Source organism: Vicugna pacos, chromosome 10, assembly GCF_048564905.1.
Source record: "Vicugna pacos chromosome 10, VicPac4, whole genome shotgun sequence".
Classification (NCBI taxonomy): domain Eukaryota; kingdom Metazoa; phylum Chordata; class Mammalia; order Artiodactyla; family Camelidae; genus Vicugna; species Vicugna pacos.
In genome coordinates, this window is record NC_132996.1 from 23,844,792 (window position 1) to 23,865,744 (window position 20,953).

General features: G+C 36.3%; 1 protein-coding gene across 1 annotated transcript; it reads left to right on the forward strand.

Annotated features, from left to right (window-relative positions):
• The first annotated feature begins 49 nt into the window (after nt 1-49).
• Nucleotides 50-17,458, forward strand: CLNS1A (chloride nucleotide-sensitive channel 1A). The gene is made up of 7 exons (XM_006213644.3): nt 50-264; nt 5,402-5,538; nt 8,608-8,709; nt 9,369-9,476; nt 10,548-10,721; nt 14,123-14,212; nt 16,708-17,458. The coding sequence occupies exons 1-6, from the start codon at nt 140-142 to the stop codon at nt 14,188-14,190; spliced, it is 714 nt and encodes a 237-aa protein (XP_006213706.1). The 5' UTR covers nt 50-139; the 3' UTR covers nt 14,191-14,212; nt 16,708-17,458.
• The last annotated feature ends 3,495 nt before the right edge of the window (nt 17,459-20,953 follow it).

A 20,953-nucleotide genomic window follows, 5' to 3' on the forward strand; every position in this document is an offset into this window, starting at 1 on the left:
GCTCGAATTCCGGGGGCAGACTAAGTTGCTCTTCCGGGGTAGTTGCTACCACTTCCGGGGCGCGGCGCGGGGAGCGCGGGGAGCGCGGCTTGCTGTGCTTCAGCTGGTCCCGGCCTGTGTCTCCGCGCTCTCTCCTGCAATGAGCTTCCTCGTGAGTTTCCCGCCGCCAGGGTCGGCTGAGGGGCTCCGGCAGCAGCAGCCAGACACCGAGGCTGTGCTGAACGGGAAGGGCCTCGGCACAGGCACGCTTTACATCGCTGAGAGGTAGGGTCCTTGTTCCCCTGTGGTGGCCTCCTGCGTGCCGCCTTCCTCCTGCAGGTGCGGGGGCTGCGGAGGAGCGGGGGCGAGGCCGCGACCTTGGGGGCTGCTGGGCGGGGGAGCGCGTGCTCCGCGCTGCCTGTGGGTGCCTTTTCTGGGAGGAAGACTCGATTTTTCCAAGGTTCTCTCCTCAGGAGCTTTCTTTTTTCTCTCTTCAGAAGGAGTTCTCATTGGCTGTGCTTTTCACCCGCCTGTTTATCGGAGGTCTGATGCGAGTGTTGCTCTTTACGCAAGGTCTCCTAAGGTTTTGAGTTTCTAGGCCCAGAGTTAGCGTCATCGATGTGCCTACCTTCTCCGATGAACAGGTGCGGGAGGTGTTGCCCTGGGCAGGATATATAGGTTTCACGTAGACTCTAGAGAATATTTAAAGTTTGGTTAAGGAGTATAGATTTTCTTCTGTAGATGTGGGTGGGGAGAGGAACACCCTCAACCCTGTGCACTCTGGGATTATATCCAGGGGGACTTGACTCTCATTTCCATTCTTTAAAGGAATTGCCCATTTATTTGGCCACCTAGAGCACTTTGTACTTTCAGTCAGACAGACATGTCTTAAAAATTGAGGTTGTAGAGCTGAGGTCCCTGTTTCCATGACATATGGTTCCATTCATTTTCAAGCCAACAGTGACACATTGAATCCTTTCTGCCATTCACACCTCTCTGACTTCTGCTGCATCACTTTGGTCTACAGCCAGAGAAAATTCTCAGCTTCTTAGAGCTCACCTGATTATATTAGACCCACATAGATAATCCAGGATGATTTCCCTATTTTATTGTTAACTGATAAATAATCTTAATTACGCACAGTCTGTTTTGTTATGTAACATAATACATTGGTAGACTTGACACCAGGGGATATGAAAGTCATAGGGGCCAAAATTCTACCTACCACAGAGGGCACAAAAAAAGAACCTTTGGTTTAAAGGTAAATCCAGTCATTGAGCAAAGCTTAGGCTTTTGGCCAGTCACTGAGATAGGACGGGTGGAAAAGCAAGTTTGTGGCAAGGTGCATATAGTTAGTTTGGTCTGGATATGTGTGGATTAGTTGTACATGTGAGCGTGTTTTTTGGGAGAGTGGTATTAAAAATGGATAGGTTTGATAGCACAGAAGAGAAGAAGACCAAGGATAGAACCTTGGGGACACATCTACATTAAGAGGTAGGCTATGGAAGAAGAGATTTGAGAAAAGAGGGAGGAGCAGTTAAATAAAATCAGATCTGAAAAGCACCTGTTAGGTACTGACAAGGAGATCTTTAGTGACCTTGGGAGAACAATTTCTTTTAAGGGGTGAAAAGTGGAACCCATGTATTTCTAGCCCTTACACAATCCCTTTTTTCCCCATGGCTTCTCTGTATGTTGTCCCTTCTATAATAGAACTACTGTTTCGAGAAGGTTCTGTACTTGTTTTTTCATTTTGAAAAATTTCAAACGGAAAGAAAAGTTTCAAGTGTTAATTAATACCCATAGCCTCTTCACAAAGATTCATCAGTTAACATTTGCCACATTTATCTTTCTCTTTTCTGAGCTTTCTGACATTTTACTTCACCAGTAAATACTAGCAAAAGTCCTAAAAATAAGGATATTCTCTTGTATAGCCACAATACATTTACCACACTGAGGAAGTACAAACTTTTTTAAAGCACTTTTTCTGTTTAAAAAAATTTCTTTTTTTCAACTTTTCACTAACAAATCTTTCATCTTCTTTAAGAAAATATTTTTGTAATGTATACATACAAAAAAGAATATAAATTATGTACCTAATTTTTGGGGGGTTAATTATATGTACCTATGCTTTACATTAAACTAACATCCATGTAACGCCTTCAGGTTAAGAATAGAGTATTGCCAGTACCTTGGACACCTTTGTTCATCACTCTTCACTCATTGTTAGCCTTACCTCCTTGGTCTCTTTCCCCTTTTTGTTCTTTCCCACCTAGCATTTCCAGGTCTTTGTAGAATCAAGGTCTTAAGCTGGGAAAGCTTCCTAAGGATGTGACAAGTGAGAATTAACAGCCAGGTGAGGGGAGGAGGGTAGAGCACATGCTTAGCATATGCAAGATCCTAGGTTCAATCCCCAGTACTTCCTCTAAAAATAAACAAGTAAGTAAACTTAACCCCCCACACCAAAAACAAACTAACAAAAAAACCCAGCCAGGTTTAAATGAGATGAGGCTAAGAGGAAATGTTCTGATTTGAAGAAACAGGATGCTCAGAAACAAGGGTGAGAAACAGTATTGTGTGTGCAAGAGTATAATGTGTACACACACCATCCAGCAGTTCTTCATCTAAGGGACAAGGGGAAGAGTGGAAACATAATAAAGCTGGAGAAGGAGAGAGCCATGTTCACAAGCTTGGCTTATAGCCCAAAGGTTTTGGGGAAACTGTTTTAGGATTTTAGGCAAAGAGAGACAGGATCTGATTTGGTTTTAGGTGGTTTCTCAGATGTGTATTGAGAGATTTAGAACTTCAAAGTTTAGTTTTCATAGGAAGTTGCCTTTTTTATCCAAATAAGGAAGGGGACAGAGGCACGAATCATTCAAAATAGATCATTGAAGCAGAAATAAAATAGGTAAATTAAAAATAGGTAACTTAAACTTATAAGTAATGCTTTTTTATATCTTATTTCAAAATTAATTTTAGACTAAACGGTTAAACCAACCCAAATTCAAGGCATCTCTTACCTTCCTGTCCTGTTTTTTTACTGTATACCAGGAATAAAGTACACTAGTGATACTTGTGCAAAAGCATTGGAAGTTAGCAAAACATTCCTCTGCATCTCTGCTGGCTTTCTGATTCTTGTTTTTCCCTTTTGTGACTCATGGTTTATTTGGAACTGGGTATGATTGATTAGATGGTTTGGTTTTGAAGGGCTTTTCTTCTAGAATATGAAAAGAGAATAAATAAAACTAGAATTTAATCATCAGAGTAATGTTGCTTTTAAGAGGAACTTTCTTCTGTAGAGTACAGAATCCATGTTCATGTATAAGATTGTGAGTGCTCCATAGGAAATGCTGTAGTGAGGTAGCATTCGTGTTTTGCTAGCAGTAAGGAACTACTGAGCAGTTATTGTGTGCTTTTTAAAGTGAAAGCCATAATTTGATAGGTACTAAGTCTGTGTTTATGTTTCAATTTTTGCATCTCCTAGTTGAGTCATTAAAGTTTTATGGCTCTGAGTATTTGAAATCATTTTGGACACCCAAATTTGGGGTACTCCTTTCTGAATTGTAATAATGCCAGAGGATTTTGAGGGGTGAGGAAAAAGAAGTTTCTTTGCTTAAAATAATGCAATTTTAGTAAGGCACTGGCATTACTTCTGTGATACCTGAGCACTGTTTCATCTCCCTATTAAGAGGAAAGCAGTGGACAGCAAAGGCACACACAGCACACACCCTCTAATTACAATAGTAAAATCGATTTCTTTGGACCCAATGGGATGAGTCATTTTGGAAAATCATTCCTAGACCTTTTACCACTTTAAGCTTCTTAAGATTTGTCACTTTAAGCTTCCCAGGTTTCTTTTCTTAATAAGCATGTTGAATGGAAATCTTTCTAAATGACTGCATATTTTCTTGCTTTTGCTTTTTTTAAGTGTGCGACTCCTTACGTTTTAGTGTATTTACCGACTTGGACAATTTTTACTACAATCTAATTCTGCCTTTGCTTTTGATAAGTGAGGGTCATGTGTTACACGGTTGTATTGTGCTGTTAGACATTGATTTCCTTTATGGGGACTGAGGTGTAAAGTTCAGCCTCGCCTCACATTAGATATGAATGGTCTAAGACTACTTCACTGTCACCCCTGCACAAAAGGGGGTCCTAGGTTCTACTATTGTATTTGTTTTTGCTTGGTTAGAGACCAGGCAGCCAGGCTTGTTACAGTGGTATAGAAAGTAGAATGGGGGGTTATTGCATTAACTTCTTTTAAAAATAACAGCTTTATTGAGATAATTTACATAGCATGCAGTTCACGTATTTAAAGTGTAAAGTCAATGATTTTTAGTCTATTTACAGAGTTGTGCAGTCATCGGCATGATCAATTTTAGAATATTCTCTTCGCCCCCCCCACAGAAGAAACCGACACCCATTAGCAGTCGCTTTCTATTTCCCTCCAGCACTGTGCAACCACTATATTGCATTAACTTTTATTGCATTAACATTTTTTTGTGGTTTCTTAAGGATCTTTTTGTTACATTTTTTCCTAGTAGTTAGTGCAATTCCAAATGGGTGAAGTATTACCAAAAAAAAAAAAAAGCCAGCCCTTAATCAGAACTCAACATACTGATTTTCGTGATGTTTCCTTTGCTATACCAATAAAATATTTGCATTTGACCACTTCTGAGGAAAAACTTGACCTTACTGATTTGTGGCTTTCTCGTAAAGCTGCAGAATAAATGAAAGGGTTCATAAAGTCATGTCTTTCAGTGTGATTATTTTCCAGCTTGTGGTATGATTACAGCCATTTCATCTGTATGTCATTTAATGTAGAACTAAGTGGAGAAATGAGTGATTCATGGGTACTTATTGCATACTTACATGCTGAGCACTCTGCTAGTGGTTTTGAAGGACGTTAAATAAAGGAATATTAACAGTTTTTGTCAAGTAGTTCATATTCTATCAGTACATGTAAGATTTGTTACCATAAAGTGCTAAATGGTTTATTACGGAGCATAAGTGCAGTTTAGAAAGAGAAGAGATCATTATGGACTTGAGTAATTGGAGGGAGGGCTCGTGGAGGAGCTGGGACTTAACCCGATGAGGAGAATTTGCAAAAAGAGGAGAATTTGCAAAAAGCAAAGAAGGTCCTGAAGACATTTCAAGTGAGAACAAGCATAAAAAGGCAGAGAAGCACACATCTGACTTAAGAAAAATTGCATTTCAAATCTATTTGAATATTTAGCTAGAGGAAAATAGAATTGGTCTTAAAGAAATTCAGTTCCTTGCTGCTGAGTTTTCTCATTTTAGGAATCTCATTTAGGAATCTAAACAGTATGCATGAATTTATTCACATGTATAAAAGTGATAAACGTTAGGATATTAAATTAGAATGTGATTTCTTAAAGTAATCTACTTAAAACATTTTTTTCAGCCGCCTGTCTTGGTTAGATGGCTCTGGATTAGGGTTCTCACTGGAATACCCCACCATTAGTTTACATGCGGTGTCCAGGGACCTAAATGCCTATCCACGAGAGCATTTGTATGTTATGGTGAATGCCAAATTTGGAGGTATGTATGGTATAATTTAATCTTGAGCTTCCTTTTGTGGCATATTATATTTCAAGAAGCAGTCTTTGAGCAATATAATATTTAAACCGTTGACTTATTTTGGTTAATACTTTCTTAAGGAAAATTTCGGCACAGTAACATTATTTGAACACTGCCTTTTGTTTTCTATATACTTGCACTTAGAATTATTTAGTTACTGTGGAATTATATTTCTGATTTTCCCTCTTGAGTTTAACTGTTCATTCTTTCTCTTTGTAAAGGCATTCATGTTTAGCACCGTTCGAGGCTTGGATCAGTATACTTCTAGAGTTTAGGATAGAACCTGTTTTGTTATAAAATGGTTCTCAGTGGGGTACATGTTGCCTTCCCCCAGAACCTTGGGTGGTGGCATTTTAATTGTCATGAGTGGCGGTGGGAAAGAGTGTTCCTGGCATCTAGGTAGAGATCAGGGATGCTACTAAACATTTTACAATGCACAGGACAGGTGCCCACAACAGATTAACCAGCCCAAATGTCATTAGTGCCAAGGTTGAGAAACCTAGATTCTCTGGTGTTGCTGTTGGAGGAAACTACAGAGATTCATAAAAATCTAGTAAAGTTGATGAAAGGAGTAAGAAAGCTAAAAGATCCATTTTTTAGGCTGTCCCATGGGTTGTAAGAATTCTGAATGAGAAACAAATTAGACACAAAATAAAAACTTGTGCTTGATTTTTTGTAGATAAAACTAAATAAGCTTATGTACTATATTGTGTTATTTTAATATGTTCATATTTGTAGAAATGCAGAACTTTGCATTGAAAGGACATTCACATCTTTAGTAAATTTTTCCTTTTAAAGTAGTGGGTTGCTTTTCTTTGAAATAGCATGAGACAGTCCCATGAGTTTCCTGTTGAGCTATTGCTCCTTGAATTTGTAATTTTAATATGGTTTTAGATATAAGATGAACACTTATATTCAATGCGACACTAGTCATTTAGTAATTTTTAGGGCTTTTGGCAAACCCTGCCTCATTAAGTGGTAATGACTGAATCAGCTGTCTGGAAATATTTTTGTTCTAAGATTTAGAGCTCTTGCCATTGGGAAGGGTCCAAAGATAGATAAAAATCTAGTGAAGCTTGAGAGAGGATAAGGAAAAGTAAAAGCTGTTAACCTTGTGTTGTGGTAAGGCTTCCAAAGGAGGAGGCCTTGGGCACAAAGCTCACTTTCCATCTAAGTAAGTGTAACTCTGATTGTATAACCAACAGTTTATGTGTTGTGTTTAGTTTAAAATATTCATTCATTAATAGAAATGCAAATTTTAGAGATACCCTTGTCAGTCAGTTCCAAATACTGGTGTAAAAATAGTAAATTACATTTCTATTTATTGCCTTAAGGTGGATTCCTGCAGATAGAAAACAAACTGTTGATAGTGGTTATTTCTAGGGAGAGGACTAGAGTGGTAGGGACTATTTCCTATGAATCCATCTGGTCTTTTTTACTTATTTTTATACCAGCATGAATTACTTTTATAATGTGAAAAGTGATGTTCATTCAGTTATGCAGTGATAATTACAGTATAATACCACTTTTTTTAAACAATGAAAAATTTGGTAGTACCATAATGTGGTCAACTACTTAGAATTATTTAGAACTCTCCAGTATTTTTGTATTTTGCTGTTTTACAGAGGACATGTATATTCCATCTAACCTTACAATAACATTAGAAATAGAACAGAGAAAGTCCTATTAAATCTGTTATTTAAAACTGCTAATGGCCATTGAAAATTTTTTCCTTTTTTGCTTATCTGTATTTTTCATTATTCTGCAGTGAACTTGTATGATTTATAAAAATAAAAATTAAAAAAAGATTTAGTGGATACCCTCTTATAACTGATTCCTATGAGTAGAATTGCTATATAAAAGGTAAACATTTTTAAAGCTCTTAACATATATTGTCAAATTGCTTTCCAGAAGGTTTAAATCAGTTTACACTTTCAACAGTAGTATATAAGAATACCTTTCCATGTTATCTTCATCTGTATGGAGAATTAACATTTTTTTAAAAATGGTTACTTTAATATACTAAACACAATTTATATTTTTAAGATGATTGATTTTGAACATACTTTAATGTTTTGGGGGTCTGTTTAAGGATTTTGTTGACTTGGGTTTTTTTTTAAATTTTTATGAAGTAATAAAATTGAAGAGTGCAGACTAATAAACAAATTTTCATCACTCAATACTTAGTGTAAATTCTAATATTTTTTTCACAGTGACTGTAGTCTTTTAAGGAAATAAAACTATCAATACTATGGAGATCTTTTTTGATCCCCTCCCCATTTCATGCCTACTCTGTCTCTGGAGTTAAACATTATACTAAAGATGTTGTGTGTCCTTCCTGTCTGTTCTTTTAGATTTTTACTGAGCAATTTAAGCAATATAATAGTTTTGTTTTGTGTTTAAAATTTTGATGTAAGTGGTATTATATATATAATATATAATATATATATACTGCAAATAGCTTTTTCACTCAATTATGTTTTAAAATCTATTCATTTTGATACATATAAATCACATTTGTTCATTTTTAACTGCTATCTATATATCTATAAAGTATAATATAATAAGGTTACATCTATTTTTTGTCAACATTTGTTTTTAATGTTTTCTATAGTACATATAGCTCTTCAGTAAACATTCATGTACAAACTGCTTGTGTACATTAAATGTATTTAGATGAGGAGTTGCTAGATAATAGGATATACAAATCTCCGAGTGGTTTTAGCAGTTTCCACTTCCACCAGCTAGTTCTCTTTATTGAACATTTATATTTTTTCTTGCTAACAGTTTTATGTATCTTTTCAGTCTGTTAACTTTTATGGGCCTTAGTTTTCTCATTTGTAAATTGTTGGTAGTGAATCGTATCAGTGGTTTACAAACTGCTGCCAAACCCTTTGTTTCAAGGTGAAAGAAGTATAAATTGCAGTATTTAGATGTCAGTAGCATCCTTTAAGAAAAACTTTTAGGCTTTTATTTTTAAAAACAAATAAACAACATCATTAAAAAGTTATTTTTTTATTCCCTTTCTAGAAGAATCAAAAGAATCTGTTGCTGATGAAGAAGAGGAAGACAGTGATGATGATGTTGAACCTATTGCTGAATTTAGATTTGTGCCTAGTGATAAATCAGCATGTGAGTGTTCTATAGAGTTGATTCTTTTCCCTTTATGTTCCAAGTGTCCCCCCTCCATCCCCCATCCACACAAACACTTACCTTTACCCTCATTACCTCTTTTCTATTGTTTTTTCTTCATTTTAACATCTGTAATATGGTTGAGGACCAGATATCTATTAATAAAAGATTGTGAATGAAGTGAGAGTACAGTAGGCACTATGTTGCTTGGTGTGTTTTGTGAATGGAGGAATCTGGTTATTGTTAGGAACTTGGTGCTGTTGACTGTAAATGTCACTGGTTAGAGGAGAGAGGACTCATGGCAGTTCCAAAGTGGAAGATGCCAGGATAGCTCAAAAAAGCCCTGTGAGCTGAGAGGCTTCACCCTGATGCCAACAGTCTGACCAGGACTCTGACACTTTTAATGAGAAAATCCAACCAGGCATGAATAAATCTCAGTATTTTGAAATGAACTCTTACTATTTTATGACTTGTCCATTGTGATCAAGCACTTTTCAAGATTGATTTTCCTTTGAATTTGGCAGGTTTTGTAAATATTGTGACCTTAGTATACCTCTTGTTTACTCATTAAATTCATTTGTACTGATGGTTATTTTATTAAACTTTTATTGTACATTGGCCAGAAAGAAAATTAATTACAGCTTACTTCCCTTGTTCAGTGGAGGCAATGTTCACTGCAATGTGTGAATGCCAGGCTTTGCATCCAGATCCTGAGGATGAAGATTCAGATGATTACGATGGAGAAGAATATGATGTGGAAGCACATGGTTAGTGAAGTGGATTTTTTACAGAGTGTGTATGTGTCTTTCATTTTAAGCATCTGTATGTATAGGGGCATGGGATTATAGTTCTTTATATCTGTAAGTACCCATATTAGCATGTTTTTAAATGAAAGTGAATGGCACAATTTGTGTCTAAGCCAAATTGGAAAAATTAATGGACTTTCCAAGTTTGAGGGCAAAAAAATAGAGATTACTGAGGAGAGAAAATGGGTAGAGATAAATGGAAGGAAAGAAAATGATAATAGGAAAGTGGATAGTCAGGAGAATCTTTTAAGTTGGTGCAGCTGCTCCTGGAAAACAAATCGCTTCTCACCACTCATTGGAACCTGTATCATCTGCATCTTTTAACATATTCCATCAAACACCTCATTTCCAAAGTAATTTCTTTTTCTCAGAACCCTACTTCATTTATCTAAGAACTTTTCCCTTTACCTCCCCAGAGCAGAATACAGTCACTAGCTTGCTATAGTCTTGTAACCTGATGTGCCTGCTATTCTCTTCTTTTTCCCGCTGACCAGTTTATACAGTACATACCAGGTTGGGTCTCCAAAACCTTTTCCTCCATGTGTACCTACTTTCTGGCCTGAGACACTCTCATTTCTGGGATTCTCCATATATCTAAATACATGCTCATCTTTGCTGAGATTTTTGGGTAATTTTAATTTTTTAAATTCTGTTTGTATTTTCCAGAATTTCTGATTTTTTAGAAGGAGTATGTATTTTAATAAGGAAAAAAAGTGTATAATTCACACCTTGGAATAATATAAGACTCCCTGACCTTAGGAATACCCACTTTTCCTTCTAGTCCCTGGACATTTAATTCTTTGGGAATTCTTGTTTACTGGCTCATTCTCTCTTGGAATCCCTTCTCGTCCTAGAGAGTAGAAACATTTTTATATATCTGTCTTTAGCAGATGGCTGATAAATATATGTTAAATGAATGTTGAGTGTTTTCGTCGAAGCCTTTTTTCACTGTACTGCAGTAAATGCATTATTGATTATCTTTCTTTTTTAAAAATTGTTTTATAATAACTTAAAAGCTTTTTATTTATTTAGAACAAGGGCAGGGGGACATTCCTACATTTTACACCTATGAAGAAGGATTGTCCCATTTAACACCAGAAGGCCAAGCAACATTGGAGAGATTAGAAGGAATGCTTTCTCAGTCTGTGAGCAGCCAGTACAACATGGCTGGAGTACGGACAGAAGATTCAGTAAGAGATTATGAAGGTGAGTATCCATTTTCTTCGGTGTGAATAGTCAGATGGTCACTTGGGCAACAAGGAAAGTTCTGGAGAGGGACATATAGGTTCTTTTGGAATATCTAAGACAGGAAAGTCTCAAGAGTTAACTCTTTATAGTGTAGGAAGCAAATGTAGAGTTATATAGAATGGAAATTCTCATGTGATTTTTTTTTTAACTTTTTGCCCTAACTATAAAAATAGTCTTTGTTCACAATCAAAAAAAATTTTTTAATTGGGCACAGACAAGAAATGAAGAATCAGGTATAATTCTAACTGAGAGACATCTATTAATTTTCTGCGTATCTTTCCAGTCTTTTTGTTTGTTTGCTTATGTGTATGTGCACACATTGATGCTGCTGTTTTTGTTTTTTAAATGAATTCCTACATGATTATATGCAAAACTAGGATAGTCGATTTAAAGGGCTATGCAGCGTTCAAGAAACTTGGGTTCTCTTTTTGTGACAGACGTCTGGACTTTAAATAAGTAGGTTTAACTTTTGTTTCATTTGTCTCATATTTGTAAGCTTTGCAAATACTTTGCCTGTAAGACTGGTTCTCTTTTTCTCAGTATCCTATTTCAATTAGAATCTTGAAGTATTCTTTTGACTCAGCCTTTACCATTTTTCCTTTATCCAGTCCAATACTGAGGTCTGAATTTTTCTCTTAAATGACTTTTCAAATCTTCTTCCTGTAACTACTGCTGTCTTCCAAACCTAGGCCCTTCTTACACTGGATTTACAATAGTAAGTTTTTTGCCGCAGTCATCCCTTCCTCCAGCTCACTGTGCGGTATTAATCTTTTGAGAACACTCTGTGTCATTCCTATATAAGGATATCCCCTCAGTGATTGTCTGGTACTCACTGTAGAAAGTTCAGACTTTTTATTCTGAAGAGACAACTCTGTCTCTGCTCCACTTACCTCTGATCATGTTCCTGCTGCCCTCAATAAAACATTTAAATAATTCTTGTATGTACCAGGTCCTGATTTAGATGTATTTACTCATTTACTCCTTCTAAGAACCCTCTAGTAGATGCTGTTTATGATCCCCATTTTACAGATAAAGAAACTGAGGCACAGAAAGGTCACATAACTTGCTTGAGGTCAAATAGCTAATAAGTGGCAAGAGGCTTAAATCAGCTAATATGCAAAAATAATCTGCCAGGCACTGTTATGAGCATTTCTTGCATCTTATATGTATTCAATATACATTAGTGTTTTATGTTGCTACAGAGTCTTAATACTTCTAATTTTTATTGATGCGGAATGTTTGTAATTTCTTTTGTTGGTTCATATAAGTTTCTATCAGACTGCTGTGATCAGTATCACTATACACATAGCATGTTGACCTGGGGGTCCTGAAGTTATGGGATATTTAATTTGCAAAAAATTAGGCTTTGGGTCATGCAGTTATTCCTTATGTCTTCTCTGCATTTTAAGTCCTAGATGGTGAGCTCTAGCATAGGCTTTCGATGACTTCTAGTTCCCTACCAAACTCTTAGCTGAAAGAATTCAAGATGTTACCTCTTTTATTACAGACATTGACTGAAGAGTACCTTTGGACATTGAAAAATCTTTTATCACTGAAGGGTTTTTGTTGTTGTCATTGTTTTTAATTGTAAAATTCCTTTATAGCAACTGATTTTAAGGTCACAAACACTTTGCTAAAGTGAGATTTTTGGACTTGTATTCCTAAGCCTTATTAGCATATTGAGATTTGCTTACATGTAAAACTTTTTCAGCCTTTACCATTCCCCATCTTCTAAAGTCCTGGATACCTATATCACTCTCTCTGCCATTTATTAAATTAGTTTGACCTGTTTATTTTTTAAATTTATTTTTAAAATAAAAATTTTATATATTCAAAGTGTGCAACATGATGTTTTGGTACATAATTAGTGCATGTGTTTATTTGTGTAAGAGGTGTTTGTTGAGCTACTGTGCCAGGTACGGAGACTAAAGGAGTGCTCAAGAAGATGAGGTTATATCAGTGGCATGCTAGTGGAGAGAAAAATGAATTAATTAGGTAGTTACAGGACATTGTGATGCAGCATTGAGATATAGGAGAAGCTCGAGAAACTGTGATCTTGGAAGCTTGGCCTGTCACCCAGCTTGGGTAGTCAGGGAGAGGTTCAAGCTTCATGGAGTAAGTGACATCTAAGCCAAAATCTAAAGATACATAAAAGTGAACAGGGTGAAGGGGGACTGCATACAGGTTGGGGAGAGAAGCAGGTAGAGGGATCAGACATGTGCAAAGGTTCAAGAGACCATGCAGCTTTGGGGAACTGAAACTTCATTATGTCTGGACTCCCAGTGTGAAGGGTAGTTACTGTAGCACCAGATAAAGGTGGAGTAGTGAACTGGGCTGTATCTCACAGGAACTTGAAAGCTGTGTTAAAGAATTTCACCTTTACACTTAGGTCAGTGGGAAGCTGTTGAAGAATTTTAGTTTGATTAGTGTTTCAAAAGATGACTCTGACTATGATAAGAAAAATTAATTACAGAGGGAAATACTGGAGGAAAGAAGAGAAACCCTGTTAAGTAGCTTATGTTTTAAATTAGGTGAGAGATAGTGGCTTAAATTGAGTAGTGGCAGTCAGTGTCAAAAGACTGAACAGATTTGAGAAATATTTAAGAGAAGCAACAGAAGTTAAAGACATGGTAGGAGTTTCTGGGTTGGGAAGGTAAGAGGTATCCTTTTGCAAGATTGGCAAGGGAAGCATTTTGTATGTGGAAAGGTGAATAATGAGTTAATTTTAGATAAATGTTAGATTTGCATACCCTGCTGGACGTCCTGGTGATGGGTGCCTAGGGGCTGCAGGCAGAAGCCAGTTTGTGGTGGGCTAAAGAGTTGGGTGAATGGGAGTTGAAGAAGTGGAGAACACAGCTGTAGAAAACGCTTTACAGAGGGCTTTTTTTCCTTGTCCGCCCTCTCTCCCTTTTTAAAAAATGAGGTAAAAATAGAGATGAGCAAGAACCTCACTCTACTTATTTTGTTTTTTCTCCTGAATTATGTTGTAAGCTTATGAGGGTAGGACTTTATACCTTCAAAAAAAATTTGCACAGTAAACACCTAGCACAGTTCTGTAAAGAGTGAACAGTTGATGCTTACTGCGCTTGAAAATTCCTGCTTGGTGTTCTTTCAGTGTTGAGGCTGAAAATTACAAAGTAAGTCTTAAATATATAGACTAGTTTTAACTTGGCCTAAATCCACAGGTGGCTTTTTTCTTTCTCAGTTTGTTCCTTGGTACTTTAATTTTCAAAAGAGAAAGAAATAACACCTCTTACCGGCAGAGGGCACTAGCTTCCTTCTGGCCAAAATGTAATTTGGGTCTTTACCTATTTGAAGTGCCTAGTAGACTGTTGCTCAACAGTTAATTTTGTCTTCAGATGGAATGGAGGTAGATACTACACCAACAGTTGCAGGACAGTTTGAGGATGCAGATGTTGATCACTGAAAACGTTTGCTGCTGCTTTGAGGTGAGTAGTTTGTTTTCTCCCTTGTCACTGAATGTGAAAATCACATGAAATAATTTTTATTTTCATAATTAGGAGAACTCTATAAAATTACCAGTTTGAAAAAAAATTATCCATTTGTGAAGTTACTGAAAATTATGTAGTTTTTTCCCCTAAGAAATGAAGATTTGCAGACATGGTGATGTTCTGGTTAACATTTACTGAGCATTTACTACATGCCAGGCACTGTACTAGGCTAGGCATTGAGAGTACTTGGAAGAATAAGATATACCCATCTTCAGTGAATCAGGAGAATGACAGTAGCCCTTTGTTCAGAAACAGAGATCTCCTTGGGTGGCTCAGGTGGAAGCAACAGGGCCTGAGGTCATGTTGTGCTCTGCTCTTGAGTCACCTTTCCCCACTTCCCCACTTACGATGTTTGAAACCTTAACATACTCATCAAAACACAAAGCAGAGATTTGCTGCAACTCAACTGCTGTTCAATTTAGGGAAGAAGTAGAAGTAATTCTAACCTGAGGGTAAGCCTTGAATCATAATCTTGATTGGTTTCCCTCCTTCTGAAGATAATGGAGGACCTAGGTCTAGGTCTCAGGCACCTGAGTGTTCAAACCATGACAAGTCCATGTACGGCTGCCTAAAAGCTGTGATTTCCTAAGTTGCTTCATACCTGCTTTTCTTGATTGACATAAGATTTCACTGCCAATTTTCTCTCCTCTGACACATTCTCATGGGCTTTGCCTGAAGTTTGTTACATGCTGTTCTGAGAAATAAATTGGCTTTTGCCAGGTTGAGTATTTCAGCTATATGGTAGATAATAACTGAAGGTCATGTAGCTAGTTTATATCATACAGAGCTAGGATTAGTCATTAGCAATTCTTCCGTTAAAAACTAAGATTTTTACATTTACACTCTGTGCTTTTGTCCCACTTTCCTATTTGCAGTGACCTCCTACCACTGACCTGACAGCATTTTCTTGAATACTAGCTGTTTCCATTCTTTAAGATAGTACTTATACCCAGGTCCTTTATTTTATTTAAAGTGTAAGTAATATCGTGGCAAGATTTATATATTTTGCCTTGACTCTTGAGCCATTATCAGGCATCCAGTTAGGCTGTGAGATCTCTTGTTATTTCAAGTTCCATTTAGCTTCCAAATTATTGCCATTGTGAATATAATGTCACTTTCTTACACTAATCATGAATTGTGATAATGGATCACATTATCTTCTTTCCTCTCAGGTGCTGCCAGTGGAACTATTAGAAAATAATCTTAGAGTTCTGTGATTTACATCTCTTTCTTTAAATATTTATTTCCATAACATTTACTTCTGTCATTGGTAGCCATAGAGTCTGAAATCAGCAATGTCTCTTCTGCAGTGAGCTAAAATTGTATGTTAATATTGCTGGAGCTCTGTTAACTTTAATTTTCAGATCTCACAGTTCAGATGTCAGTACTTGACTACTCTGCTTCATGGGAAATCTTTCAGTACCAACTCTCATCTTGTTCCCTTTATTTTCCAGGTTCTTATCTGTCACCTTTTTTATAGCATATTGGTTTTTTCTTTTTTTAGAACTTTATTTTTTGGTTCTCTTTTTTTTTGGTGGGGCTAGGTAATTAGCTTGCTTGCTTGCTTTATTATTTTTAGAGAAGGTACTCGGGATTGAACCCAGGACCTCGTGCATGCTAAGCATGCATTCTACCACTTGAGCTATACCTACCCCCCTCATATTGGTTTTTTCAGTTCAGTAATACTTATTTAGTAACTTCTATGAGACTGGAAAACAGATTTTTTGATCTTCTGGCTTTAACATATTTCTTCTTGAAAACAGACTATTCAGAGAATACCAACTACTTTACTAATAAGGATTATGAGAAACTCATTTGATGTGTCACTAATGGTTACACAAATGAGATGTTACAGCAGTTTCTTGGCAAGAATTCTTAGGATTTGTTGTAATGTAATTTTATGGTGAAATAACCATAAAATAGCCACAAACTTTCTAATGAGTTGATGACTTGTTTTCTTATAATTTTATGCTACAGGTGCAGTGAAGAGAAATTTTATTCATAAAGTTTATACCAGTTCTTCATCTGGATAATTGACCTGAATTCCAAACAATGTTTGTAAATTTTTAATAATTTAAAATTGTATTTGCCTTTGAGGAATGAACAAGGAATAATAAGAGTATGTATGCAACTATTAAAAATTTCAGGATAATGGAACTAGTACCTCTCAATGCATGAGATAGGATGAAGGGGACGGCACATGAATGATAGAATCACAGCTCTGCCACATACTAGCTCTGTGCTTTTGGACAAGATGTGTAACTTCTCTAATCCTTGGTTTCCTCATCTGAAAAATGAGGATGATAGTAATGACCCGGCAGGATTGTTGCAAAGACTGAGATACAACATATGTGAGTGCACTGGCACTTTTGACTAGGTATTCAGTAAATAATAGCTATTATTATAAACATGGTGAACCTTTTGTTTTTCAGATTCTGCTCATTACTGTAGGAGAGAACTTGCTGCCTCTTCCACTGTGGAGTGGGTGTTGATGAAAGTCTTTTTCCTTCTTCAAAACTTACCTGAACCAGTTCTTTCTTGAGACAGACTATACTGAGACAACAAGTTGTTACCAGCAGAAGAAACTATAACCTTTATTAACAAAGGTGAATTAATTTAACCAAGGATATTTTGTAGTTTATTATTTACCCCAAAACTTTGTATCTAGGTATACCTTCTGAGTAGGCTTTTACTGAATGCATCCTCGTAACCTACCAGGACTGCGTAATGTAAATGCACTGGTGCTTAAGGTTTAGGCAGACTGCATGGGAAAGAGAGGCAGAATCTAGGGTACACACCTTAGAACCTAGGGATGCCCTTACTCCTTAAAAAAGAAAGACACAGAGATCTCAGAGAAATCCTGGCCTCTGCTCTGTCTCCACAGGGATAAGGGTCTTTTTACTAATTGGGGACCCAGATTAATTAACTCTACGAAGCCTCTTCAGGAGCATCCCATCACACTTACTACCACTAACACAAGTGCTTCTGCCTAGCCTTTGCTCCTTTCAGCCGTGTTTCACCAGTCTGTTCTGTTATAACCTCTTAGGTTACATCCTTTAATTTCCAACCTCTTAGGTCACTTTCTGTAAACGAACAAGTGAGATTGGGATGAAGTCCTCGAAGTACTTCAGATAATTGTTTTGTCTTTATAGCAGCTTAACAAATAAATCTAGGTTTTTTATATTATTGTGCTCTCATTCTTGACTAAAACTATTAATAAGTGTTTTGTAAAAAATTAATGCTGGCAAAAAATGAGAATCTTTTTTGTTGTATTTTTGTTTGATTTTTGTTGAGAATGTGAACATTAAGTAAGTAAGAAAATGTATAGTTGGAGCTTCTGGCAGATAAGTAGTAGGACAGAGACTCAACATTTCAGAAGGATTTCTACTTCTTCCACTGGATTAGTAGTGATTTCTCATAGCATACTTTTCAACTCTCTGTCTTCAGTAGAGACACCTGGGTATTTCTAAGGCTGATTTGTAATTACAGGTTGATACTTGGACTTTTATGACCTTAAAAATAAGGTTAGAAAAGCTATTCAGAATTACTTGGCTAATTGGTGACTAAACTAGTTTGTCACCACTAAGCCTAGTGTTCTTTTTTAGCAGTTTTACTTGGTTTCCTTCATCTTGCATGGTAGACTGAAAAGAAAACTTTTTGCTAATCCTTTTTCTGACCAGACTCTCAGAAATACTGAATTTGTTACAGCAAGCAAGTAAAAGGGCCACTTGGAAATTTACTGAAATTTACTGAGACCTTCTCTGTACCAGCCACTGTCTTGAGTCCTTTACAAGCATTATGTGTATGATATTCTTTACTCCTTCTGATGTTTAGGTGCTTTTCTGATCCCACTTTAGTGATGAGGAAACTGAGTTACAGAAAGTAAAGTAATGCTTAAGGTCATATAGGTCGTGAACTGTGATTTTTAAGCCTGTACTTCCAAATACCATAGTTTTACCATCTACCAGCAGCTGAAAGAAAGCAAACTTTCTTTTTACTGCAGGGTTTTTAATGTTAAAATTTCAATGAATAGCACAGGAAGTTCCCAAATTTCTCTGCTACCAATCTCAGCAGTGCTCATAATTCTATCCTAGACATTTATCCATTTTTCAGAAAGCAGTTCAGGTATTTTCATGGGCTAACCTTAGAAGTTCTATTTGAATCCCTTTTTAAAGTCATGCTTACATATTTGAAATCATGCCTTTCAGTGAAGCAAGCATAAAGTGCTCTGATAACACATCAACAAAATGTTGAGAAGACTGTGTACTGCTTCCTGTAGGCACTTCTTTGGTCAGCCTGGTATTGCGGATAATGCAATTGGCTAAGATGCAGGAGACCATGTATCTAGTTCTGACTTGGTAGACAAGGTATTTAACCTCTCTGGACCTATTTCCTCATTTCTGTAAAATGAAATGACTAGACTTTCAAAGTCTAAATGACTTTAAAAGATTGAGCTGTAACATTCTGTAATACTAGGTGATTGTACCCATAGCTTTGAGCAAAAGAAAGTGAGAAAAAAGATCAGGTCAGACCTTTTTTTTTTTTTTACTTTTTTGGTAGGGGTGTAGGGGGAGGAAATTAAGTCTATTTATTTATTTACATTTGGAGGAAGCACTGGGATTGAACCCAGGACCTGTGTGTGCTAAGTATGCACTCTACCACTTGAGCTGTCCCCTCCCCCCAGGTCAGACTTTTTAAAAATGAAATTCATAATGATCAGCAAGCAACATTTCTTGATTCTATTTGAGCTTAATTTTAGGGTTGCTGGAATTCTGTTTCCTGTTTCTTAATGTAGAGAAAATTCAAAGAAAAGACACAGACATTTTTCCCTTCATAATATGAGGCATCTAAAAATATCCTTAAAGACTAAGGTTAGTGGTCATCTGTTCTAGATTCTGTTGTTTAAAAAATGTTTCATTAAAATATCCCAGTGGGTTTCCTCCTCCCTCAGGTCACTTTGTCAGATATTGATACTGTTCAAATAAACTTGTTTAATGCTTTGATTATGCCTTTTGAGATCTTGTTAGGATCTTTGCCAGTATTGTTAAAGATGAGAGATTATGCACAGATGATGATAGTATGTAGCCTTTTACTTTTAGAAGACAAGTGTGATTACTCATTATTCAAAGAGATTTTAGATTTTTAGATCAAATTTGAATTATCTTCAGGATTTCAGATAAAATCACTACATAGCTAATTCTCATGGAAATCATATTTTTAAAGTCTTTCTAGACTGGATGACTCTGCATCTGGTACCCACCTTCTGTGGCTAATATATAGTAATTCTAAGAAAATCCCTCATGAGGATTCTAATTGAACTACTTCCATCCCTTGACAGAGAATCTCTAACTGAAAAATATTTTCATTATCATCTTGCTCTGCTCATATATACATAAATAAAACCAATATCTAATGTAGGGGCCTTCCTAATTTCAGATGAGAAATCAGGAAAATCTTTTGGGAGACCAGTGAACTTAGAATGTTTGTTTTTAACATAATTTTAAGAAGATAAAAATAGAAATATATAACCTGGGAATAAGGCAGCTAAATAAAAGTGTATACAGCCTAATTCTTTGGATTTTATTTTTGGATTATTTTGAAGATTATATGAGTCATTAATAATAGTGCCTAGAGGATGACTCAGTAAATTTAACTATTACCAATAGTAGTTAATTCTTTCCATACAGAAAGAAGCAGCTACAAATGTAATGTTAACTTTAAATACATCTGAGATGCCTGATACTTAAAAATCCACTGAGCAATTAAAACAGATGTGATGAAATTATGCATTTTTCTCATAACACCTTCAGGCCTTCACTGCAGGTCTCTACTCTTGCTCTACAAACAGGTCCAATGTGCTTAAGCATCTAGTTTCTAGGCATTTACCACAGGTTGGGAAAGGAGAAAGGGGTGGTTGGATCAGGCATATCGATAATAGCATTAAATAGCTGACAGAATTATGAAGAAAAGCACATGTATATTACCCAAAATAAAGAAGTCTAAGCCTTTATAGTATGTAATACAAATATGAAGATAGTGTAGCAATTTATGTTCATAAAAGTATGACCAGAATTATCGGCCTAAACTCTGGTTATAAATAAATCCAAATGTAGCTAATTTAAGAAGAAAAAAATACTAGAAGGCTTTCTGGTAGTTCACAAAATGGACAGGAAAGCTGAAATAAATCAGGGCTAAGAAAAAGGTTAGGAAGTAGAATTGGTTTATATAAGATGTTATGTTTCCTCTGGGTATTAGACTGATTTAATTGCTTCTGTGTCTTTGAGTCACCGCAGAGTGCTGGTTGACACTATGTATGTTGCCAGAAGACCGGAGTATCTGGCCCTTTCAGCTTCTGTAGTGGGAGGGCACTGCCCCTGCCCAGATTCTCACAGTGGTGGATTACCCCAAATAGAAAGGATGCTTGGATGCTGGCTTGCAAAAATTTACAGCTGTCTACTGCAAATCCAGATCTTAAAAACAAACAAACAAACAAACAAACAAACAAACAAACAAACAAACCTTAAGTAAATTGGGGTTGTATATAATTAAGAAGAGATTTTTGTAAAAATTGAGGGACACTATTTGTCAAAATTAAAGACATACGTGTTCTTTGACCCAGAGACTTCACTTAAAGGAATTTATCTTATAAAATTACACATTGGGAAAAGTCATAAGCTC